General features: G+C 45.7%; 1 protein-coding gene across 2 annotated transcripts in view; it reads right to left on the bottom strand.

The window, feature by feature from the left end:
• The window catches only part of CFAP46 (cilia and flagella associated protein 46), an 831,934-nt gene that overhangs the window by 523,636 nt on the left and 281,369 nt on the right, over nucleotides 1-26,929 (bottom strand). For both annotated transcript variants that reach the window (XM_029609979.1, XM_029609980.1), the window contains exon 22: nucleotides 8,475-8,582. In XM_029609979.1, coding sequence (XP_029465839.1) covers nucleotides 8,475-8,582 — 108 coding nt within the window. The remainder of the gene's footprint in view (nucleotides 1-8,474; nucleotides 8,583-26,929) is intronic.

Below are 26,929 nucleotides of genomic sequence, written 5' to 3'. Positions count from 1 at the left end.
TTTCCTGGCTTTTTTCTGAGCTGACCACTGAGTGGTGTGGCAATTGCGGTTTTCGGAAACCTGGGGTATGTTGCACCAGGTATGTTGTGTCTGTTCTTCTGTTTACAGCCGGTACAGAGCAAGGATGTTCCCATAATCGATGCTGAAGTTCCTGAAGCACTTCATGAATGGGTATTGCCATCATTTCCTTTGGTGCATCAACAAATTGCAACACTTCAAGAGTCTTGTGTCTTGTATCCTCTTCAGTAAGCAATTCAAAGGGAATTATATCTGCCATTTCCTTTATGAAATTTGCAAAGGACAAGTCCTCAGGAGGGGACTTCCTTCTCTCTTCTGGTGGAGAAGGGTCTGACTGTAAATCTTCTGTATCAGTGTAAGTGTCTACATCCTCCCAAGGACTGTAGTGAGGTTGATAAGGTGACCCAGAAGGATCTAGTTTGTGTTTTGGAAGAGGATGTTTTGTTTTCGAAGCAGACTTCGATGGTTGAGTTGGAATCTGCTTTGGTATCGAAGGAGACAGGAAAGGCATTGATGGGGAATTGAAAGGCATCGATAGCAATCGATGGCCGGCATCGCCTGATGGACCGGGTCCTGATGGCATCGATGGATACGGGAGTGGCATCGAAGGTAATGCCAGTGCCCAGGGGTGTTGAAGGCCTTATGGCCCCGGGAAGGAGTCCGAGTTCCTCCCATCGCCCTCCGATGAGCCTGAAATTGGAATCGAAGGAATCATCGGTGGATGTTTAGGCATTGATGGTGTCAATGGCCGCATCGGGGAGCTGTCGGCATCATCGGTGTCGATGCTGGAAAGCTCAGATTAATGCGTCGATTCTATTTAGCAGAAGTTGAAAAATCGACGGTTCTGGCATCGGTGTCGGTGACTGTACCGGTGCTGGCATAGAAGGAGGCTGGAATTTTTGGAACGCCTTGATGATCGCCTGTTGGACCATGGAATTCACCTCTTCCCTGGAGACTGGGACTGGGTCCACTGTCACAGGAGAAGGTAAGACTGGCACTACTGGCTCTTCCATGACTGAGCGTGGTGGCACAGTCTCTAACACCAATCCTGGAGGAGAGCGCCTCAGTATCTCGGGTATAGAGGGGTGTGGTGGCTCTACTACCCAGACATGCTTTGGCATCGGCTCAATGTCCTTCGGTGCCAATGCGGATGCCATTCCCTCCGATGGATCGGAGACAGAACGGTGTCGATGGCGTCTTTTTTCACGATGTTCTCTAGTAGATGTTGATGAAGACGCTATGGGAGATCCGGATGGGGTCGGTGACAGATGGTCATCGGCCTTTTTCTTACCTCGATGTTTTTCAACAGAGGGTAACAATTTCTTCGGTGACGATGTTGAAGATGACAATGGAGTGAGTTTTTTAAATAGGTCCTCCATTTTATCCAACCAGGCACGCCTGCCCTTCGGTGTCATCTGGGCGCAAGTTGTACAAGCACGAACATCGTGGCCTGATCCCAGGCATAAATGCAAACAGTTGTGCAGGTTGGTTATCGACATTGTTCGGGTACAATTTGGATATTTTCTGAATCCCGAGGCCATGGTGAAAAAATAGGCCGGGTAACAGTCGATGGCCTGTGGGTACCGAATAAAAGGTGACAGGAATCACCCGAAAACTGACTCAAAAAGTTCTCACTGGATGATAATTTGAAGGGAGACCCGAGTAGATAATTTTATGACTGAAAAGTTATATTTTCCGTGAGGAAAAGTGAGGGAAAGATCTCACAGAGCTCCTATCACGCAAGGCTTACAGCACCGTGGAAAAAAAGAGACTGAAGGGACACCCTTGTGGCTGAGAATATCATGGCATGCTGGGCATGCTCAGTGGGCTCAGTGTGCCAGTCTAAAGTTTCTAGAAACTTTGACAGAAGTTTTCCGTGTCAGGGCTCCATCGATGATGTCACCCATATGTGAGGATTATCATCCTGCTTGTCCTGGGATAAAATATTGGCAGAGGTATGGGAACCATCCATTAGGTGAGTGTGCGGCAAAGCCCACCTATGTCCTGTTACTCCAGCCCCTGTGGAGCTGCTGCCTGCCCCTACCTCAGCCAGGTCCCACCAGTGTGCCGTAAGAAAGAGGAAGGAGTATGAGAATTTTGTGGATGTCTATATGTCACTTGTGAAATGGACATTGCTCTCTTGTGCCTTCACCAGCAGTGCCTGCACATGGCTACAATAATGTTTGTACAAATTGGGGATGACCTTTCTGCTGAAAGTGGTCCTAGAGGACACTTTATAGAAGCTGCAGCAAACGCCTGAGATCCACATTCTCATTAACCTGCAGGGGCTCATCGCCTAAAGCGATCACCGCACTGATAGTCCTTGTCACTACTTTGGATGCTGCCTATCTCTTTCCCCGTGACACTGCCACTGAACACCATCCCATTACCTTCATTGTGGGCTGCACTTCTTAGCTATATTTGGGGACTGCTGCTACTGGGCTGCCACCTGACTGGTAGAAAGAGCCGAAGTCTTGGAAGGAGCTTGAGGAACACTCGTTCCCTTTTCAAAGAATAGTGTCCTCTGTTCTGCAGAAAAGGCCCCCGGACTACTATTACTACCATCTGCAGGTATATATTGAAGAGGATGCTGCTTCTTCAGGTGATGCTCCATTCCAGCATTCCTTAAGTGCCCCAGTTGCTTCTCTTGGCTGATGTCGTTTATGCAATAGTTACAACACGCAAAGCGTGGGTCCTCCCTCATTTGAAAATGGCTCCAGATCAAAGATTTCTTTCGAGATCCTTTGCCTCTCTTTGCATCCTTTGGGGTGGATGACGCTGCTGGCAGTGAAGTGAGGGTGGTGACAAATGGATCCTGAGGAACTGCAGCAGAGGATTCACTCATCCTCTGTTTCTGCACTGTCAGTGTGGCCTACTCTTCCTCACTAACATGTCCTCCTGTCTCTCTCTCTTCTGTCAGTGAAGTGGAAGCTAGCACAGTACTGACTAAACCTCCTAATACAGGATCTTCAGCTAAATGCCTCTCCCATCTCTGCCTCAGGAAATCCTTTGAAGGGAGATTCATCAAGCTCTGAATCAGAAGATGACAAAACTGATCTTATAGCCTCTGTTGCACTAAGGGATTGTTGTGCTGGTTTCGGTTTCACCACTTGTACTTCTATAGGCACTGGGGTTGTACTCTTCTGCTGGTACTGGTACTACCAGTGCCTTCCTTTTCCCTCTTCTCTGAGATAGCAGGATCTGGCTGAGACACTGATGGAACAGCTGGCATATCCTCTGCAAATTTCAACTTCTTGCAGCTTGACATGCCTGTCTCTCCTGCTGACATATGAGATTTGAAAAATTCCCTCTTTATCTTAGTTGGGTCACTCACTCTCTAGCAAATCCCCTGCTTCCTCTGCCTGACATGATGGATTTTTTTTCTGCTGCAGTGCTGGACAAAAGCAGTTGGGACTTGTCAATTAATTTTTATTTCTGAAAATTTGGTGGTTAGTCACACTGATTACACTAGTGTGATGAAGTACTACAGTGATCCTTCTGTATGTAAGGTTGAACAACACACAGAGAGAATACACTTCAGTAGAACAACAATTTTAATATTTTGTTCTGCTAGTGACTCAGTGCATGCTGATGCACACAATACACACAGAAAAAGCAAAGAATGATATAGTGCTATACTATGTGTGTGAGCTCACTACTGCTAAAACAGAAATAAAAGTGAATGCACTAGTAATTTAAATGCAGTAGCAAATTAAAATCATCCATAATGTCGCTGGCTATACCTGTGGTATTAACTGTCACAGACCTACTGAACTCTTTGTGGATGCATTGATGTATCTAACAGACAGAGACCCAGACAAAGATAGTTAAAACAGCCTCTCTATCTGGGATACTGTGGCAGAGTTCTGCTACAGTGCTGGTACTACACTGGTAGCAACAAGATTAAAATTTAATAAATCTCTGAAAAAATATCCAGTGCCAGCCTGGAGTGACTTCCCCCTAAAGGGCAGGGAATGCTGGAGAACGATAACCTTCCTTAAAGTCAGTAGCAGTGACAGCAGTGAGATGTTAAAAAAAAAATTATAAACATGGGCAAATTAATACAGTGTGACAACAGCTAACAGCCTACAGGATTAGAACAGATGGAATGCTTCTAATCTTGAACCAAAGCACTGTTGAAACAGTGTAATATAGAATTCTAAGACAACAGCAATGCAGGATGTAACCTCTACAAGTGAGAGACAGAATCCAACTGCAAGCTGAAACAGTCAGGGATTGCAATACAAAGAGGTCGATCCAGTAACGTGCAGTTAAAGATTCCCCATCTGTAACGTGCTGGGAGCGCACAATACAGACGAGTAAGGCCATCCAGCCATACAGTCTCCAGTTTCTCGCGTCCTTAGCGCTTCCTAAAATAAACACCTAACCCTTTCCGCACCCAGCATGTAAATGAACGAAAAAAGCTGTATAATGAAGGAATTAGCTATTCCCCTCCGATACTGTAACGGGCGCTGATATTATCTCCTTAGGAACGCGCTGTTTTGCCGCGGCCTTAACCTGTTAGTTTACCGCCTCCCCCTAGTAGGAGTTAGGACTGTGTAACAAATCCATCGACACCGCTTAAGATACTCAAACACAATAAAACAATAAGCCTGGCACCTTCCTTGATGTAGTACGTCCCGGATGCCCCCCCCCCCCCCTCCCCAGCGTGCCCGCCACTACCCCTTTCATCAGCTGCATCCACCCATTATGCCCCTCAAGGGCATGTCCCGCTTCACAGAGCGCTCCCACTCAAATCCGTTCATGGGTATATACCACTATTAAACGTTCATGGGTATATACCACTATTAAACCCCTCCAAATCCTCCAAAATGCTATGGCTAGAATCTTAACAAACACCAGGAAAACTGACCACATCACTCCCATACTACAGGATCTCCACTGGCTCCCCATTTCCTACCGTTCCCAATACAAAACACTTACCATCCTCCATAACACATTATACAAAAACAACTCCCCCTGGCTTGAGGATATGCCACATTTCCGTCAAACTAATCGCCCCACCAGAAACTCCCTCGCTGGCACCCTTCAAACCCCCTCACTCAAAATTGGGCACCTTACCACTACCCGGGACAGAGCCTTCTCCATTGCGGGTCCTACCCTCTGGAACTCCCTTCCTGCTAAACTCCGCCTAGAACCGTCCCTGAGCCATTTCAAAAAAGGAATCAAGACATGGCTCTTTAAACAGGCATACCCCAACTCCTCCCAATCCTAGTCATTGTCTTGTCTCGAACTTACTCAGCTCCCGCTCAGCCTACACACCCCCTCCTCAACCTCCCCTTCGCCATCCCAAAATAAATAAAATTCCCAGCTCCCCCCTCTCCCCTACCATTCTAGCTCCCTCACCTTCCCAGCTCCCCCCCTGCTCCCTCCCCCCACCCTTCCCCAGCACCCTGCTGCCTCTCCCCTACCCCTCCCCTCTCTTCCTACAAACAGCCTTTCCTTGAAAGTGCCATTGCCTTAACGTTCTCCTATACCCCTACCCCCTCCTCTCCTTTCCCCCCCTCGCTACCCCCTTCCCCTTCTCCCTGCCCCTACATTTAATATTATTATTGTAAATAATTTCATATGTTAAGTTCTTAAGGGTACATGCATCCTTTACATCCTGATGCATACCTACTCTTAACATGCATAATCATCATCCAGTTCGTTTTACAAAGTTGTATCCTTGCTCGTTGACTCTCTCTATCCTTGTTCCTAGTTCATTGTAATATCGTTGACTCTCTCTATCCTCGTTCATTGTAATTTCCTTTCTCAGTTAAATGTGAACCGACATGATGTGTCCTACGAATGCCGGTATATAAAAATTGTTAAATAAATAAATAAATAAATAAATACCCTTTCGCCCCCCTCACAGCGCCATGCTATCACTGCGACCCGGAGGAGGTGAGGCACAGCGGCGAAGACAGACGGGAGAGGAGAAAAAGCAGAGCCGAGCAAAGCAAAAGCGTGCAGCAAGCCGGCGAAATAGACCTGCGAGCAGAGGCAATAGCAGCGGTTCGGTAAGCCTGGCACCCTCCTTGATGTAGTACGTCCCGGATGCCCCCCCCCCCCCCCAGCGCGCCCGCCACTACCCCTTTCATCAGCTGCATCAACTGCGACCCGGCAGTCCCGTGAGGCCTACAAAAAAAAAAAATCCCCGGCTCCCGCGCCCTTGCACTGGCCCGCCGACTCTACCCGATCGGGCAGATAGGCGGCGGCGACGAAAACCAAAGCAATTTTTTTTTTTTTCAAAAAGCGACATCACACATTGCATAAAATAATTTCTCCAGCCTTAAAGCGACTTACTTTTGGGATCTGTCAAGATCCCAAAAGTAAGTCGCAAAAGTAACTTACTTTTCTGAAGCCATCAGGAACATGATCTTAGCTCCTCCGGACGAAGACGAAGATGGCCGCCTGCACGGGGAAAGCGTGCAATTGGCCGCTGAAGACGTGACCTCACGTCTTCAGCGGCCAATTGCATGCTTTCCCCCGTGCAGGCGGCCATCTTCGTCTTGAGCTACGATCGTGATGGCTTCAGAAAAGTAAGTTACTTTTGCGACTTACTTGACAGATCCCAAAAGTAAGTCGCTTTAAGGCTGGAGAAATTATTTTATGCAATGTGTGATGTTGCTTTTTGAAAAAAAAAAATTGCTTTGGTTTTCGTCGCCGCCGCCTCCTTGCCCGATCGGGAGGAGGGGGGGGGGTAGAGTCGGCGGGCCAGTGCGGGGGCGCGGGAGCCGGGGATTTTTTTTCTTTTTTGTAGGCCTCACGGGACTGCCGGGTCGCAGTGGATGCAGCTGATGAAAGGGGTAGTGGCGGGCGCGCTGGGGAGGGGGGGGGCATCCGGGACGTACTACATCAAGGAGGGTGCCAGGCTTACCGAACCGCTGCTATTGCCTCTGCTCGCAGGTCTATTTCGCCGGCTTGCTGCACGCTTTCGCTTTGCTCGGCTCTGCTTTTTCTCCTCTCCCGTCTGTCTTCGCCGCTGTGCCTCACCTCCTCCCGGAGCAAGGCTGCTTTCGCGCCCTGCTCCGGGAGGAGAGACACAGCGACGAAGCAACAAAGACTTTTCGTGTTTTTTTACACTTCCTGGTTCCTGTCATTCCAAATGACATTTGAAATGACAGGTACCGTCGTACCCTGGTTACTGTATAGGCGCTGTATTAAGCGCCTATACAGTAAAATGGGTTACGCGGCCATAACCCTTCCCTACCGCTTTAAAGCCGCGGCATGCATTTGCATGCGATTAGAGGAGAGTATCGGGGAGTTAGTGAAGAGAACTGTGGGTGCGGGGAGGAAGGGTGCGCCTGACACTGCCGCACTGTTTCTACCGCGGCCTTACTGGATCGACCTGATAGAAAGGAAAGTTCAGTGATTCGCTGATTTAGAAAAATGCTTCCCTCAGATATGTTCCCTTGCTTTGTCAGTCTGGTTTCCTTGACAACATATCCCTCTTCTCCTCTGACCTCACACATGAGTCATAGCCATGAGGGCTGCTTGCTATGGAAACTCCCACAAGACCTGCCCAGCCTCAGAGTCTATTGTTTTAATGCAGTCAATGCTTTTCAATGGGGAAACATAAACAAATAAAACTAATGACATATGTTTCATTCATGGGACTTGCTCATACATTTTCGGGGGCAAACAAATCAAACAAATATGGTATATTTGCCGTGGATAGGCCGTTCATTTTAAACAAATGCACATCCCTAGCCTCCGCAGAATCCCCAACCCTGACTAGCCGGCCTGGGGAACAGAAGACCTGATTCAGGACTTTAACCCAGGTCTTCTGCATTGCAATGCATAGTATTTCTACTGGGCAACTAGACCAGACCTTCTTTGATCCTGGTTATTATATAGACCCTTAAGACCATTGTCGACACCAATAGCTAATCTCCCTCTCCATGGACTTGTTTCGCATTAATAGTTTGTAATGTTCTTGTTCCCAGTTATGTTATCCAAGTTGTCTCCAAGTTGTAATGTTCTTGTTCCCAGTTATGTTATCCAAGTTGTCTCTCCCTGTTCTCTGTAAGACACTTGTTGTCATTGTTTAATATTTATATCTGTTGCAATGTAAACCGGAGTGATAAGTAACTCTGTTACCTGAACTTCGGTATAGAAAAAGTTATAAATAAATAAATAAATAAAGAGGACTGCAACCAATGGATCTGCAAACCATATCTGTTGTACAAACCTCTGCAATACTAGTAAAATCTGTATATTTTTAAAATGTACATTAAATTAACCTACAGTTAATACTTATTGCTAAGTGCTCAGGGTAACTGATTTACTCAGATAAAGTAAATAATTTAATTTAGAAACTATGAATATTTAATACAACAAACCACATATTTAAAAAACTGCCTATATTATTCTTAACAAAATGTTTACCAAGTTCATCAGCAGTTTATTAGTACTGTTAACTGAAAAGAAAATAAGATAACGCTACATACCTGAGACAAGTTTGGAACAGCAAAATCCATGAATCCCAGGTTATTGCAAGCATGCATTTCCACAGCTACAAGAACTCTGCTCATCAGATTCTGCCATTCATAGGTATTCTACAAAGAAAGAAAATCACATTTCAAAGGGAACACCAAACAGTTCTTCAGCTCAGACTTTTCTTCCAAATAGATTATGAGTGATCACATGGCTCCATGTCAAAAGGGACAGATTGAGGAAGTCTTATATTACTCCTATTGTATCAGCTTAAGTAAAACTAGAAGCCTAAATTTAGGCACTCATCTCTAGTAAATTTTCAAAAGAGCTAATTTAGGATCTCAACTACAAAAGGTAGGAGCCTAAATCATTTGAAAATTGGCCTGTTTGTTTTTAATGAACGGTCTAGTATGAATTGATATATTTTCATAACTGATCAGGATTTTGTAGCTTCAGAAGTGATGTATATAGTGCAACTTTTTTTTATGATATCTTTATTCATTTTAAAGACCCAAACATGTGGAACATTACATATATACCGTACTAGGTACATTTAAGATACAATGACACGAAAAAGGGGTAGAAAAACCATCTAATGATGCCCCAGCATAAATACAAGTAAAAAGAAAGATATAAAACAATAAAATCGCATCAAATACATTACAGCCCCTCGCCCCCAAAATCTCTCCCCTGCTCACCCCAGCCCTCACCGAAGTTAACCAATTGATATAGAGACATGAGAAAGAGTACCAAAGGAGTCCCTTTACACTTTAGTAAGCACTGTGGGAGCCTGGTCAGAAAGGTCACTCATGGAGGCAGATCAGTCATTCAGGGGGAATCGAGTCCTGACAGATGGAGGTAACTGCACTATAAACGCACGCCAAATACTAGGAAATGATTTGTTCCTCTTACCACTGACACCTAGGCACCAAGTTTTGAAATTCATTAATAAAAATCCAGCATCTCAGCATGCCAGAAAGAGAATGTGGGATCGTCACCCTTAATCCATCTGACCAATATACATCGCCTCACAATAGAAAGCTCTTTTGTCAAAAGCATCATCTCACAATCAGTAGCAAGGGCATCATCAGACATTACTCCTAGGACAGGCACAGACACCTGTTCTGGAACTATTAGATGGAACTAATCCTGGAAAAATTTCCAGATCTCCACCCAGAACCGCTGTATAGGGGCACAGTCCCAGAGACCTTGTCTTAAGGTGGCATTGGGTTCTGAGCATCATCGACACCTCGGACTCTCAAAGAGCTTCATTTGTAGTGCTCTCTGAGGAGATATGATAACTCGCAAATGTTGTTCCCTAATCAGTATCGAAAGTATACTACTGTTGAGCATAATTGAGCTTTCAAATAAATCATCTCCTTCCAAGTCTGTCCCCAAGTCATTATTCCAAACCAAAGCTAATGTAGACAATGTACGATAATTGGTATCAGAGTAGGTATTTATACAACTTTGCTAAGGAATGTTTCCCCCCCCTTATAAAAGCCAAGTAATCTCTGAAAAGGAGCCAAGGAAGGAGATATAAAGATGGGATTAATCTATTTGGAAATAAAGCTACGTAACTGAAGATAGTACAAGAAATCCTTTGTTAGAAAATTAAAATTGTCCTGACAATACTGAAAAGAGAACGACTGTGATAAGTTTGTGAAAAATGAAGTTGCATCACCCACAGGGAACCACGGGCTCCCATAGATCAGCAACCAAGGTGTAACTTTCCATGGTAAGGATAGCATTTTCCGCAGTGTACGCTACCCATATTGCATATATTGGATAAGCAAATTATTAGCTACAAAACCAGAGACAACTCCTGCATGCAATAAAAAATGTAAACTATGCATGAACAAAACTAGCTTCCAAGAAACATCTGCAAAAGAAACACCAACCAACAGCCAGTTGCCCACAGCTTGTAATGAGCTTGCTAAATTGTAGTAACGGATATTGGGAAATCCCCAGCCTCCTCCTAGTTTGGTTATCATCAATTTCCCAAGAGACACTCTAGCCTTACGATCGTTCCACAAAAACCTAGCACAAATGCATAGTAAACTTTTCAGATCCCTATTGGACAATACTAGTGACAGCATTTGCAAGGGGTATAACAATATAGGAATGAGAGACATTTTAAGCAGTGCTATCCTCCCCATTAAGGACAATGGAAGGTTCATCCAGCTCAAAGTATGACCTCTAAATTCCTGAAGTATAATAGGGACATTGACATGATACCACTGCATAGGGTCCCCGTGGATACAAACTCCTAAATACTTGATGTAAGACATCTCACATCTCAAATGAAAGGACCCCAATTTTCATGCAAATGCCCCAAGATGGCTAAAACTTCCGATTTTTCCAGATTTAACTTAAGACCAGAGAACATTCCATAGTCCCCAAAAATATCTGTCGCTCCTTGTGACCCTGGGCAAGTCACTTTACCCTCCATTGCCTCAGGTACAAAACTTAGATTGTAAGCCCTCTGGGGATAGAGAAATACCTACAGTACCTGAATGTAAACTGGTGCGATATCTCAATTGAGATCGAATGTCGGTATATAAAAATAATAAATAAATACATAAACAAACAAATAAATACATAAATAAATAAACACCTTCGAGAGTAAGCATTTTGCTTGAGGCATGAACAAGAGAATGGTATCTGTAAACAGAAATGAGGTCAGAAGAGGGACACCCTGATAGACAACATGTTCCTGGGGCACACCATTCACCATCGACACAAGGGGTTCCAGAGTCAAAATGAATAATAAGAGAGACAGAGCGCAACCCTGCCTGGTCCCTTGGGATAACTGGAACGGATCGAAGGGAATACAGTTTATCCATATTTTAGCCATTGGATTACTATAATGTACCGCAATTGCTTGAGTTATAAAACCAAAAAATCCAAATAAATCCAAGACACAGAGCAGAAAATCCCATGAGACCCTATCAAAGGCCTTTTCTGCATCAAATCCCACCAGGACAGGTATGCAAACTTACATAGGTCCGCATCAAATCCCACCAGGACAGGTGCCAGACTTACATAGGTCCAGCAAGACAAGGAGTCTACTTATATTGATACTGAGCGATGATCTTTGAAAAATCCCACCTGGCTGGGGGAGATCAGACATGGCAGTATATCCGCTAATCTATTAGCCAACAATTTTGTATACATTATTATGTCCACATTTAATAAGGAGATAGGGCAAGATGAAGATGCCAATTGTGGATCCTGTCTCTGCTTAGGAAGAACAACTATGTGCGTCATTCTCTACGTTTCTGGCATTGTACCCGTCTGAATCATAGTAACAAACAAATTCCTCAAACTATCAAGCACTAAGGTTACCAGCACCTTGTAAAAATATGCTGTCAAGCCATCAGGTTCTGGTGCTTTAAGATTAGGTAAGGCTTGAATGACAGACAATACTTCTGCTTCTGTGATAGGACTATTAAGAAATGTGAATTGTGATAGAGTTAAAGAGGGTACCCTAATCTTATTCAAAAAATGGTTTGTTACCGAGACCTCCCCTTTATCCACTGTATATAGAGTTTCATAATACTTTCTAAAAAGTGCACTGATATCCTGATTCGTGGTGGCCAAATTCCCCCATTTTGAGTGCAATCCAGCAACAAAAGCAGATTTGCGATCCTTGCGCACCAGATGTGCAAGTAATTTACCTGATCGGTTCCTGTATAAAAATAGTTTGTGCTTTAAAGATAGCAGAGATGAGGTTGCTTTCTTCTGTATACTGTCATTTAGTACCTTTTAAATGGAGAGAAACTGGAGTCTAACCAACTCAGAAGGTCAATCCAGTAACTTCCACTTTAGACCATTCAATTGTTTGGTGAGAACTAGGATATCCCTGTCCAGTTCCCATTTCTTAGCAATACCATAACTATGTCCCCCTGTAGAACAACTTTCACGGTTTCCCAAACAAAATTGGCTCCCCTTTATGCTGGGTATTATGTCGCTCAAACTCTTGCCAGTGAGAGAGTAAATATTTTGCAAAAGCTTTATCTTGCATGAGCCAGTGGGACATTTTCCAAGTACAAAGTCACCTCCCATATTCGACCCCTGAAAAACATATGAAACCGGACAGTGATGAGAGACAACCAGGGATTCAATCTTCGCCCCAATTACCTGAGAAAATAAAGATTTGGAGATCAACATATAATTTACTGGCAAGGGCATAATGGGTAAAATCTTTATCACTGGGACGAAACATCCTCCAGGTATCTATCAGTCACAAAGTATTGCACAAAAAAGGAATACCTTTGGACTCGGCCAATGTATGATACCCTCTCATGGATTGTCTGTCCAGACAGTTAAAATCCCCACAAAATATCATGGGAGCTCTCTCTAAGGGAAGAACACGAGCAACTGTTTCAGTGAAAAATGTATTCCCAAACAGCAAGCCATTAGGGTCAATAAGTGAGGACTGCAGTTGAAAAGAGACAATTTGTGAATCAAAATGACCACCTCCCCCCCAACTATGGGAAGAACCTGAAGCAGCAAAAATCTGATTAATACCTCATTTTTTAAGTTTAAGATGTTCTGAGGGAGACATATGGGTTTCTTGTAGGAACATCACCTTACCCTGTTGTCTTTTAAGGTGAGATATCACCTTTTCTTGTTTCACTGGGGTGCCCAGTCCTACCACATTCCACATAATAAATTTAATTAAACTCCCCATCGATGGCATGGACAAAAACTATAAGTAGAATACTCTTCCCATAAAAAGACAGAGAAAGACCATCTGCATAATTCTGCGCCCAGAGACACCCCTGAAAAGGGGACATCCCTAAATTCAAGGAACATTGGACACAACTTCCATGACACAGATAACCCTGACTTTGATATCCCCCCCCCACCATTTAGCTTCCCTCTCCCCTCTCCCCTCCCCCCTCAAACCCCACCTCCCCAACCCTACTCCCCATAAGCACCACCCTCTCTTCAACAAAAAAATGGAACATTTACGTACTCTCTTTTGTCAGAGAGTGTGAGGTTCATTGATGCACTTAGGTGCCTTCCCTCAAATTATTCAAATAATGTAATAAAAAGAGACCAAGAGGGGAAAAACAGTTATCTCAAGCAATCCCCCACATACACAGGATATATGAAATATTGGAACTGTGTAAAGCCAGTATCATCCCTAGTAATCTCTGTAAAATAGAAAAAATGGAGCGTAACACAACAGAAATAGCATATAAAACTGCTGATAACCAAATGTTCTAACACATTCTGTAAGATGTCAACAGGACCAAAAGAATTGGAATAACTGTCCCCGCAGCAGGTGAAGACAGCCAGAGTAGATAATTTTATGCAAGACTAATGTCTCCTGCACATAAGCAAATGTAATTAAAGTCAACAGGAATGGCTTGACTTCCACTAGGGGCTCCGCGGCTGAGAAGCAAACACAGCCTGTCCGTTCAAAGGGACAAGAAAAACCAGTTCTGCAGCAAACCAAGGCAGATTTCCCCAACCAAACTTAGAAATGTGAAAAAAAAACCCACTCATAGCCCAGACACAATGAAATGGAATCAGGTCTCCAATTCATCAGCTATTCGCTGCGGCAATGAGGCCAGAAAGTCTTTAGCTGCTTGCACGGATTCACACCAGCGAATTCCCTGCTCAGTCCCGATCTTCAGCTTAACGAAATATATCAAAGTAAATTGCAACTGCCTCTTTATAAGTTCAGCACAGATCGGCCCAAATTCTTGGCGCAAGGCTGAGACTCCCACCGAGAAATCCTGACAGATCAGTAGACGGTGGCCTTCATAGGTAAGTTCCTTGTGCTTGCGATATGCTTGCAAGATACAAATTTTATGTGCAAACTTTAAGATCTTCCCAAGGACTATTCTCAATCTGGACTTGTCCACAGAAACGGGTCCCACGCGGTGCATGAGCTCAATCCTCAGGCAATTAGTGAGGTCAGCCAGGCCTAGTTCCACTGGCAGCCATTTTTCCAGGATCTCCTGAAGCTTCTCATCAGTGATAGTATCAGCGAAGCCTACGAACCGCAAGTTAGACCGATGGGAGCGGTTCTCTAGATCATCGATCTTAGCTTTGTGCATTTTGACCAGTTTTTCAAGTTTATCCACTTTAGCAGTTAGTGCCAGCATGTCGTTCTCCACTAGGCCAACCCTGCTTTATATGGTTTCCAAGCGCATGTGTGATTCTGACAGGGAGCTTTTAAGGTCTGCAATTTTCAAAGAAAGTTCATTAAACCGGAACACTTAGGCTGTCACTACTGCAGAGGTTAGATCCACTACAGAAGCTGCAGTGAGCCCTCCTGTTAAGACAGGTTCCGAAGTGGCGGCCATTTTCCCCTCTATCATGCTTGGCCTCTCCTTCTATTTTTTCATCAAACAGGTAGACATACCTCCACGATGCGCCTCTCACCACTCCAAGGATGAAGTGTAATCACCACCGAGGAGTTAAATCAGTTGAAAAGGAGAGGTTAAGATCCAGATGTTAGTGGATCCCAAGGGAAGGCATCCAAAGCCACAGAAAACACATCTTCCCTGTCTCACTGCATCATGTGACCACTTAGTGCAACATTTTAATATATTTTGAGTCAAAATTTATTAGCTCTTATTGAAATATGTATATTATATAATTCTTCTACTCAAGGACAAATAAACCTCAATTTATTACCTGTTTTGAAACAATTGCTCTGAATAGAGATTACACTGTAAATAAATTTATTTATTATTTATTTATTTAGGTCTTTTTTATACCGACACTCATGATACCAATCATATCGTATCGGTTTACAATAAACAGTGGTGCAATAACATTAAAATTAACAACTTCGTGAACAATAGGCTAGGAGAGAGGGAGAGAGTGAAAAGTTACAATAAACAGGGGTACTTGAACTGGGAGGAGGAAAAGCCAGAGTAGTGGCTAGCATAGAAATAGGTAGTATTTAGTCTCAGAAATAAATAATATACAGATATATACATAAGGCTATAATAGACTCTAGTATTCAGGACTGAATGTAATCCACTATACATGGTATCCTATACCTAGTTGTAGTAGTAGGGGATGTCATAGATCGGGGAATATTGTTGATAATGTATATATTTTAATTTTTTTATTTATAGGAATTTCTCAATACAAATAGAATATGCATTGAAGGAAAAATCACAGATGTTCCACTAACATTAAACATATATAGAATTGTATAAGAAATATTCACAACACTAGAATAACTCTAGTTCTCTATAATGGCAGAACCCAAATGGAGTAAAGGAAAACACAATAAAACATCACATTACTAGCTCTACAGCCTGAGTCAAAGTAATGTAAGATCCATATTGAAAATTACAATTGCAAGTGAATCTGGAGGGTCCAGAATAAGGAGCCTTTCTACAATATCTGAATATAATCTGCTTTGAAGCGCCACAATAAATAATAATTAATCTTTAAGAAAATGTGCCAGAGGAGAGAAAACAAGATGGCGCCCTGAGCGGGAACACTGGCGTTAGCTCCGGACCGCAGATTTCTGAAATTTAAAGCTTAAGGCGTAAATACCTTACAGATGCCTCACAAAAGGAAGGGCAGAGTCCGGGTTTATCCACCCGACCAGGACACTGCTGCCGGACAACGTTTAATTTCAGAGTTCGCCGTGGTCACATCAGAACAGAGGGCACATAGCCCCATTGGAGAGTCGGCGGAAGGAGAGCTATACTCCCCCGGGGAAACATCATTGAGCCCTCCGGATCCCAGAACGCCGGTATGAGCTTTGCCCCCAACGGTCGCTGAAGGAGCTGAGATACAAACCGAGGAGGTTCAATGTACCCAGCTGAGTGGATCAGAAAGCGCCCGGACGGCTGGAGAGGCAGGAGCAATTCTGCAACCCCGTGCAGCTGAGATGCCAGGGAGATGAGAGGAAATGGCGACGGCTGTCCCCAGAACATCAGGAGAGCTGGAGGAAAGCATTAGACACGGGGTAAAAAAATCTCTCACCCAGCAATTTAACAAACCGGCGACAATAACCCTGGATAACATCTGGGACCTCATGACGAGGATGTCTACCAAGCTAGACAATCAGTCCCTACAATTAGATGAAATTTCAGCCAAAGTGGGGACACTCGAGAAAGACACGCGTCAGAAATTTATAGAACAAGATAACTCCATAAGACAAATAAATAAAAAGCCTCCAAACTACAAACGCTTCAATTATAGCAGAAAGAATTTCAACATTAAGGAGGTTGGAGTCCATAGAAAATCATATGAGACACTTGAATTTGAGATTTTTGAATTTCCCGATCTTAATGGGAGAAATCCCACTTTTTTCATTTAAGAAATATGTAATGGAAGCTTTAAAGATACCTCAGCAAGAGATACCACCAGTTAAGAAATTGTTCTTTTTACCAAAGAAAACTAGCACTCCTTCAGTATTTCCCCAAGGGCCAGATTTGCAAAATCTGACCAATTACCTTGAAAATTCTAATGTAGAAATAATAGATCGTGCAGTTCTCTTTGTCTCTTTTTTTGATGAAAATGCTATTTCTAAGATAATGAGGAATTATTTCAAAAATATTACTGAATTGTTTTGTGGGGGTCTTATTCGAGTTTATCCAGACTTGGCAAAGTCTACGCAACAGCGTAGAAAAGAATTTCTTCAGATGAGACCTGAGACCCTAGCATTGGGGGGTAGTTTCAAGCTACGCTACCCATGTAAATGCATCATAAAACTAGCCAGGAATACGTATATCTTTTTTATACCAGATCAATTGAAGGCCTTTTTGTCTGGCAGGAGATTACCCGATGAGAATAATGGGATGATAGAGAATTAGATGTGACAAGGGCATGCATATTGTATTTGATTTCCTTGTAAACTCCTTCTGATATTTCCTTTCTCTCCATGTTTCCTATGTAATAAGAGTGATTTAAATAGTATGTTATTGTTGGAAGTTAAAAAGTCTTGTGAGGGATGAGATCCTAGAGACTATTTTGTTATCTTCTGTATCTCTGTTTTTCTGATACAAATTTCATTTGTATATTTGTTAAAAGACGATAAATAAAGAATTAAATAAATAAATAAATAAATAAATAAATAAATAAATAAATAAATAAAAAAAGAAAATGTGCCAGATGTGAAGGATCATAGAAAATAATCTTATCATGATAGATAATAATACATTTCCAAAAATATTTTAGAAAAAATGTAGCAGCAAGCCCTATTGCCTGGCTCTTAACTGACAAATCTTCCTAGTCTCCGGCCAGGAAAAAAATTCACTCTGAAGAACAATTCTGGAAGCAGAGCTTCAAAACTAAATCTTTATCCATTCCCAGAGCAAACACCACAATCAATATTCCTCTTCCAAGAACTTAACCAAGGGAGGCCTCAATGTTGCTATCCCGGTCGCCAGGCTAGCGACCGGGCACTTACCTCCGTGCCAAGGGTCCCGGGTTCGCCGCGCTCCGCCGGAGTTTCAGGCCTGGTCAGCCGCATGGCAGCGGCGTCTCCCTCGTGGAGACGCCATCGAGGCCGATTCTGGCTCCTCCCCCTGCCCGGGTACGCGCGCGCGCGCGAGGGGACGGCTCTTGTAGGTCCAGCACCCGGAAGTGCTGAACCGCCCCTTTTCTGACATCGGAGGCTGGCTGGCTATATAAGCCAGCTTCAGTCTCTCTTACCTTGCCTTGCAACGAGGTCGCTCCTGTGAGTACTTAGTTGCTTTCCTGGATCCAGCCTGCTCCGTTCCTGCTTGTTCCAGTCCTTGTTCCTGTGGTTCCTGCCGTGCTCTGTTCCTGCTTGTTCCAGTCCTTGTTCCTGTGGTTCCTGCCGTGCTCTGTTCCTGCTTGTTCCAGTCCTTGTTCCTGTGGTTCCTGCCGTGCTCCATTCCTGCTTGCTCCAGTCCGTGCTCCTGTGGTTCCGCTCCTGCCTTTCCAGATTCTCGTCTTCAGCCACCCTCGACCCTTGGACTCCTGCTCGACTCTTCTCGTCTTCAGCCAGCCTCGACCCTCGGACTCCTGCTCGACTCTTCTCGTCTTCAGCCAGCCTCGACCCTCGGACTCCTGCTCGACTCTTCTCGTCTTCAGCCAGCCCCGATCACCAGATCTCCTAAGTCCCAGCGACCCGGATCCCTACGGGCTCCTCCTGGGGGGGTCTCAGGTTTCCAGGGCGAACACTTTCCTCTTCTCGCCAGATCCGCTCCGCCTCCCGGCTCCTTTTTCATCGTCTGGACTCCTCTGTCCAGACAGCCGGGCCAAGGGTTCACTAAACAGACTTTCTCATAACAGTTTGCAAGGCCATGGACCCGGCGGACACTCCCGGCCTGCAGGCCATTCCGGGAATGGCCCAAAGAATCCAGCAACAGCAGCAATGCATTGAAGTGTTGGCTGCCACTGTAGATCGTCTGGCGAGTCGCGTGGACGCTCAGCCACTCGATGTAGTGGTACAGCCTCCACTCCCGGCACCGGTACCTCAGCCGTCCGTGCAGACCCAGCTTCCGGCTCCTACGCGTTATTCTGGGGACGCCAAGACTTGTAGGGCCTTCTTGAATCAGTGCTTCATTCGCTTTACCTTGCTGCCGGGACAATTTCCTTCGGATGCTGTCGAGGTAGCCTACATTTTGTCCTTGCTTGACGGGAAAGCCATGTTATGGGCTTCGCCACTCTGGGAACATCAAGATGCCTTACTACAAGATTTGCAAAGGTTCGTGGATCATTTCAAACAAACTTTTGATGAACCAGCTCGCCAGTCTACCGCCACTACTGAAATTCTACAATTAAAGCAAGGTCCCCGCACGTTAGCGGACTACGCTATTGAATTTCGCACCCTGGCCATGGAGTTAAAGTGGCAAGACGACTGCTTGCGAGGCATATTCTTGGAAGGTCTCGCAAGTCGTATAAAAGACGAACTGATGACTCGGGAAATTCCCACTACCTTGAACGAGGTGATAGACTTGGCAGGGAGAATCGATCGACGCCTACAGCAGCGAGCCAAAGAGGGCCGAATGCTTCGGCGACCGGTTTCCCTGGCACCCACCTTTTCAAGACCTCTCTCCTCGTCTCATAAGCCACAATCCACTCCTACTCACAACTCCTCTGAGGAGCCCATGCAAATTGGGCGAACACCGTTAACCGAGGAGGAGAGGAGGTGACGGCGCACTCTAGGATTGTGTCTGTACTGTGGCGCCAAGGGTCACTTACTGGCTCAGTGCCCCGCGAGGCCGGAAAACACTTGAACCTAGGGAAGAAGGAGGAGATCTCTCTAGGTTGCCTTAATCCTGCTCCTCAATGTACGGTACCTGTTACCCTGGATTACCCAGGAGGTTCCTTCCAGACTCTAGCGTTTATCGATTCCGGAGCTGGAGGAAATTTTATTTTGAAAGAACTAGTATGTCAACTGGGGCTTCCCACACTACCTCGGAACCCTCCGCTTCGAGTCACCTCTATCCAAGGAACTCCGTTATCGGGAGACATCTCGGAGATCACAGGACCTATCACTCTTCGGACTGGGACGCTCCATACCGAGAGACTCTCGTTTATGCTGTTGGAGAAATCAGTGCATCCTATAGTCTTAGGTCTTCCGTGGCTGCAACAGCATGCTCCGATTATTCACTGGGATTCTCTTCAAATTGCCCAGTGGAGTTCCTATTGCTTTCAGAACTGTTTGCACTTGCCTCTGAAGTCGACTGTTCCACTCTGTCAGGCTGTCTTGGAGCTTCCAGGCCCTTACCAGAGCTTTGCAGATGTATTCTCAAAACAAAAAGCAGAACTTCTCCCTGCTCATCGTCCGTTCGATTGTGCCATCGACTTGCTTCCAGACACTACTCCTCCGCGAGGCAGGGTCTACCCCTTGTCTATACCTGAGACTCGGGCAATGTCGGACTATGTCACGGAGAATCTGGCCAAGGGCTTTATTCGGCCATCTCACTCACCAGCTGGGGCAGGCTTCTTTTTCGTGGCCAAAAAGAATGGCACCCTCAGGCCATGTATTGATTATCGAGGATTGAATACTATCACCAAGAAAGATCGGTACCCGCTTCCTCTAATACCAGAACTTTTGGACAGACTTCAAGGAGCTAAAGTTTTCACGAAACTTGACTTGCGTGGGGCTTATAATCTAGTCCGTATCCGTCCCGGGGACGAATGGAAAACAGCTTTCAACACCCGGGACTGCCATTACGAATACCTTGTAATGCCCTTCGGATTATGCAACGCACCAGCTGTCTTCCAAAATCTAATGAATGAGGTACTGCGGGAGATGCTCCACTCATTTGTCATCGTATATCTTGACGATGTTTTGATCTACTCTCCAGATCTCGTCTCTCATCGCCGTCACGTCAAACGCGTGTTGCACGCATTAAGAGACAATCATATATATGCCAGACTAGAGAAGTGTCAGTTCGAGTGTGAAACACTTCCTTTCCTGGGATACATCATTTCTTCTTCTGGCTTCCAAATGGACCCAGAAAAGGTCGCAGCGATCTCTAATTGGCCCCATCCTGTGGGTTTAAAGGCTCTCCAACGATTTCTTGGTTTTGCCAACTTTTACAGACACTTTATACCACACTACTCCCAAAAGGTGGCTCCTCTCACTGCACTCACCCGCAAGGGCGCCGACACTCATGATTGGTCTACGTCGGCTTGTCTCGCCTTTGAAGAATTAAAAAAAGCCTTTTTGCAAGATTCCTGCTTGCGCCATCCAGATCTGCAGCGTCCTTTCATTGTTGAGGTTGACGCTTCCAGTTTGGCGGTCGGGGCCGTCCTCAGTCAGCATGATGCTTCAGGCAAGTTAATGCCTTGCTCTTATTTTTCAAAGAAATTCTCACCGGCCGAGTGCAATTATGGCATCGGAGACAAAGAACTCCTTGCTATCAAGCTCGCCTTCGAAGAATGGAGACAGTGGCTTGAAGGGGCCAATCATCCAGTGACTGTATATACTGATCATAAGAATTTACAGTACTTGGCTCAAGCCCAACGGTTGAACCCTCGTCAAGCAAGGTGGTCACTGTTCTTCAGCCGCTTCAATTTCATTCTTAAGTATCGCCCCGCGGAAAAGAATGTTCGGGCAGACGCTCTATCTCGTACCACTCAACCCAAGGAGGAGGAGGGTTTGCAGCATATCTTGAACCCCGCAAGTATACAACTAAATCTCACTCCGCTGGACACCACTACTAAGATTCTTGTGCCTAAGAGACTTCGTAAGAAGGTCTTAACCTGGGGGCATGACTCCTTAACCGGAGGGCACGCAGGAGTACAAAGGACTCTGGACCTTATAGGCCGCTTCTATTGGTGGCCTGGACTGCGGAAGGATGTTTCTCTTTACGTTAGTTCCTGTCCTACCTGCGCTCTTCAGAAACCCTTAAGTGGTCCTCAAAGGGGGTTGTTACAGCCATTACCAATCCCTAAGGAACCTTGGACACACATTGCGACCGACTTTATTGTAGAACTTTCACCTTCTCAAGGCAAGACTGTCGTTTGGGTCACAGTGGACCGATTTTCTAAAATGGCCCACTTTGTGCCATTACCTAAACTCCCCTCCGCTATAGAACTGGCTTTGTTGTTCATTCACCATATATTTCGCATTCATGGTTTGCCTCTCGATATAGTCTCCGACCGGGGGTCTCAGTTCACCGCCAGGTACTGGAGAGCGTTATGCAAAAAATTTAAAATACAGTTAAGTTTCTCCACTGCGTTCCATCCACAGAGCAATGGTCAAACAGAACGCATGAACCATTCATTGAAGTTCTTTTTGAGAGCTTTTATCAACCACAAGCAAGACAATTGGGTAGATCTACTACCTTGGGCGGAATTCGCCTACAACAATCAAGTGCACGCCGTAACCGGAAGGTCTCCCTTCCAGATTGTATACGGTAAACAGCTTAAGCCACCCTTGCCACTTCCAGTGCCGGTCTCCTCACCTGCCGCCCAGTCAACCGCTAACCAACTGGGTAGACTTTGGGGTTCCACGCAGTGCCGACTCCAAAGGGTAGCACTTTCTTCCAAACGATACGCCGACAGACATCGAAAAGCTGCACCACTGTTCCTCCCAGGGGACAGAGTCTGGCTTAGCACTAAAAACCTCCATCTCAGACAACCCTCTAAGAAGTTGGCACCCAAATTCTGCGGCCCTTTCCGTGTTGTGGAAAGAGTGGGCATGGTATCTTACAGGTTACGACTACCCACTTCCCTGCGCATCCACAACGTTTTCCACGTTTCTCTACTAAAAGCCAGTCATACTTTCTAAATTTCATCCTAGATCGCCTGACTCTTCCCCGACGCCCACAGCAGAAGATCCCACTTTTCAAGTCCGTGAAGTTCTGGACACTAGCTTTGTTAACAGACGTTGGGAGTATCTGTTAGCATGGGAGGGTTGCGGAGACGAAGACAATACTTGGGAGCCAGCTCGTAACATCTTAGACAAATCTCTCCTGCGACAGTTCCACCTGGACCACCCTGACAAGCCAAGTCCTTTGAAGAGGGGGCGTAAGAGGGGGGGTACTGTTGCTATCCCGGTCGCCAGGCTAGCGACCGGGCACTTACCTCCGTGCCAAGGGCCCCGGGTTCGCCGCGCTCCGCCGGAGTTTCAGGCCTGGTCAGCCGCATGGCAGCGGCGTCTCCCTCGTGGAGACGCCGTCGAGGCCGATTCTGGCTCCTCCCCCTGCCCGGGTACGCGCGCGCGAGGGGACGGCTCTTGTAGGTCCAGCACCCGGAAGTGCTGAACCGCCCCTTTTCTGACGTCGGAGGCTGGCTGGCTATATAAGCCAGCTTCAGTCTCTCTTACCTTGCCTTGCAACGAGGTCGCTCCTGTGAGTACTTAGTTGCTTTCCTGGATCCAGCCTGCTCCGTCCCTGCTTGTTCCAGTCCTTGTTCCTGTGGTTCCTGCCGTGCTCTGTTCCTGCTTGTTCCAGTCCTTGTTCCTGTGGTTCCTGCCGTGCTCTGTTCCTGCTTGTTCCAGTCCTTGTTCCTGTGGTTCCTGCCGTGCTCTGTTCCTGCTTGCTCCAGTCCGTGCTCCTGTGGTTCCGCTCCTGCCTTTCCAGATTCTCGTCTTCAGCCACCCTCGACCCTTGGACTCCTGCTCGACTCTTCTCGTCTTCAGCCAGCCTCGACCCTTGGACTCCTGCTCGACTCTTCTCGTCTTCAGCCAGCCTCGACCCTCGGACTCCTGCTCGACTCTTCTCGTCTTCAGCCAGCCCCGATCACCAGATCTCCTAAGTCCCAGCGACCCGGATCCCTACGGGCTCCTCCTGGGGGGGTCTCGGGTTTCCAGGGCGAACACTTTCCTCTTCTCGCCAGATCCGCTCCGCCTCCCGGCTCCTTTTCCATCGTCTGGACTCCTCTGTCCAGACAGCCGGGCCAAGGGTTCACTAAACAGACTTTCTCACAACACTCAAGTAGAGTAGAGACATCCAAGTTATCCATTGATACCAATAGTATAATTTCACCAGCCTCATCCGCCAGTTCTTGCTTAGACACTGGAAGGAAGTGCATGTACTCAGAGATGCACATTTTTGAGCTGAAGTATTTCTTCAGCATTTCATATGGTGACTGATAGTAATTCTCAGCTCTACCTCTAAGAAATAAATTATTTTCAAACAAGGCCCTGTAACAAGGAAAACTGTGAAGAGAGTGAACTTAATTGCTAGGCATGCAGTTCTGGCTTAGTCTCCTGTTCTTGAAACTTAGAAATAGCCTAAGACAGTGCTATTTGTACTATGCTCTTTTCCTTAAGAGGTGACCTGTATGGCGCGGCAGATGTTACCATAAGCTTGCTGGGCAGACTGGATGGACCATTTGGTCCTTTTCTGCCGTCATTTCTATGTTTCTTCCTGTGGCTCCTGCACTGCATTGGCACTCAAGGATGACATCTTCCTGACTGTAGAAAGCAATAAACTAAGGACAACTACCTCAGATTAAGGAAGGTCAACAAGTTTCAAACATTTTCTTCTGCATAATATTCAAAGGATTGTTTTCTTTTTCTTGTTCTTTTTGTCCTTATTTTGCCCTGAGGCGACTACTGACATTCTCTATGGCAATGCATTGCTGATGAAGAATGAAAGACTTTTTCTCTTTTTCTCAGGACTTGGTCTTTTTTCGTTAAAGCAGTATAATGATAGATCATTGTTTTTATAAATAGTTTGGGCAGTGCACAATGTAAAAGTTAATCTTGTGGTTATTATAATGAAAAGTCTGGTTTATGTGCAGCAAAAAAGTTTGTAAAGAATTTAGTGACTTTCACTTGTAATTCAAAGATGCAGGTTTATATAGAAAAGCAAGTGTTGCTTACCTGTAACAGGTGTTCTCACAGGACAGCAGGATGTTAGTCCTCACATATGGGTGACATCACAGGATGGAGCCCTGTACGGAAAACTTTTCTGTCAAAGTTTCTACAAAGCTTTGACTGACACTGGCACACTGCGTGCACTGAGCATGCTCAGCCTGCAATTATCCCTGAGAGCCACAGGTGTCTCCCTCAGTCTTGTCTTATAGCTAAAAGCGCAAGCGAAACTAAAATAAAAGTAAAAACGTATACAGACCCAACTCCGCGGGGTGGCGTGTGGGTTTCGTGAGGACTAACATCCTGCTGTCCTGTGAGAACACCTGTTATAGGTAAGCAACACTTGCTTTCTCACAGGACAAGCAGGATGGTAGTTCTCACATATGGGTGAGTACCGAGCTGAGGATGCCCGAGAGCGCACCAAATGTACCCAAGACGCGCGAAAGGCGCAATGACGGGAGTGGAATTTGGAACGGAGGGCATCCTGAAACCCTTAACGGGTTGGTGGAAGGATGTTGGGTAGTTAAATCGAAAAGAATAAGAGTGGACGGACTGGCCAAACATGGAGCATGCCGGCTAGTCGTATCTAAGCAATAATGGGCTGCGAAGGTATGGAGAGAACTCCAGGTTGCAGCCTGATAAATATGTACAAGCAGCAGCGGCCGAGAAGAAGCTATTAAGGCTGGGACGGATGCAACAGAGTGTGGTTACACACAGTGTTGTAGTGGAATATCTGCTTGTTGGTAGGAAAAAGAGATACAGACCGTCAATTAGGAGGAATAGGTCTGTTTGCCCACTGGAACTCGCAGCTTGACTCTTGCTACAGAAGGGAAGAGTTAGGTGGAATTCCTATGGAATGTAGTGTGATCTAGATAGAATGCAAGTGCACTATTACTGTCCAAGAAGTGGAAAACACCCTCTCGCTTTGGTGAGTGAGAGGTGTTGGGAAAAATGGACAGAGTATATTCTGAGTAAGGTGAGATGCAACATCTACCTTAAGAAAGATATGAAGTTGAATATGTAAAACCACTCAGTCACGGAGGAACACAGGGTCGGATGAGTATGTAACAAGGTGTGTAACTCACTGACCCTGATGGCAGAAACGACATTTATGAGGGAAAGAATTTCCCATGTCAAACTGTGAAATGAGAGGAATGGAAAGGCTTGAACGGAGAACGTATGAGACTTATAAGGATAAGATATAGGTTCCATTCCGTGACTAGTGAAAATAGAGGCGGCTTGATCAGGGTATAATCCATGGTAAGCTGACTCAGAAGGGGTTTACCATTAATCGGGTATCCCCACTCCCAAATGATACACCAATTGGAACAGAGGTGAACGTATGTGGAGGATGTTTGGGGAGCAGAATCCGAGGGAGTAAGAAAAAAGAGTGGTGTAGAAAAAGAAAAAGGGAAATACCCTTTTGTATGCGTCATGTGGTAAATCATGCCATTTTGAATGGTAGGATTTAGGTGTGGAAGGTTTTGTGACGCTACCAGTACCTGAGAACATCAGTGAGTCTACGATTTGAGACTGACTTGTGAGAAGGCGAATTGGTTACTGGTATGATAGATTGAGAAGTATGGGAAGCATACTGGTCTTGGCCAGGATGTGGGTCTGAGGAACAGTGAACCCCGGCCCGGTTCAACATTAGAAGAGTGCTGGCTATGAGAGGCAGCAGAAGAGACACATTTAAGAGGCCCTTGATGGAAGAAAGGCATCTATGGGAATGCATTGGAAATATGGGTAGGAAGTAGAATCTGTGCACCGTATGGTTCGATTCGGACGCAGAGGGCAAGTTCAGTTGACCTCAGCGTTAGACGATCTTTCCCGCTACACATGTTGGGGTAGATTTTCTAAATTTGGGCGAGCGCGTACTTTTGTTCGCGCACCAGGCACGAACAAGAGTACATGGGATTTCAATAGATAAGCGCATAGCCGCGCGTATCCATTAAAATCCTGGATCGGCGCGTGCAAGGCTGCCGATTTTGGGCAGCCTGCGAGCGCCGAACTGCGCAGCCTGCCTCCGTTCCCTCCGAGGCCGCTCCGAAATCGGAGCGGCCTCGGAGGGAACTTTCTTTCGCCCTCCCCTCACCTTCTCCTCCCTTCCCCTACCTAACCTACCCCCCCGGCCCTATCTAACCCCCCCCCTACCTTTATCCATGGATTTATGCCTGCCGGAGGCAGATGTAAATCCACGCGCGCCAAGACCCGACCCGGGGGCTGTTC

This window comes from Rhinatrema bivittatum, chromosome 7 (assembly GCF_901001135.1).
Source record: "Rhinatrema bivittatum chromosome 7, aRhiBiv1.1, whole genome shotgun sequence".
Classification (NCBI taxonomy): domain Eukaryota; kingdom Metazoa; phylum Chordata; class Amphibia; order Gymnophiona; family Rhinatrematidae; genus Rhinatrema; species Rhinatrema bivittatum.
The sequence above is the reverse complement of the archived record's forward strand: the minus strand, read 5'-3'. Positions and strand labels throughout refer to the sequence as shown.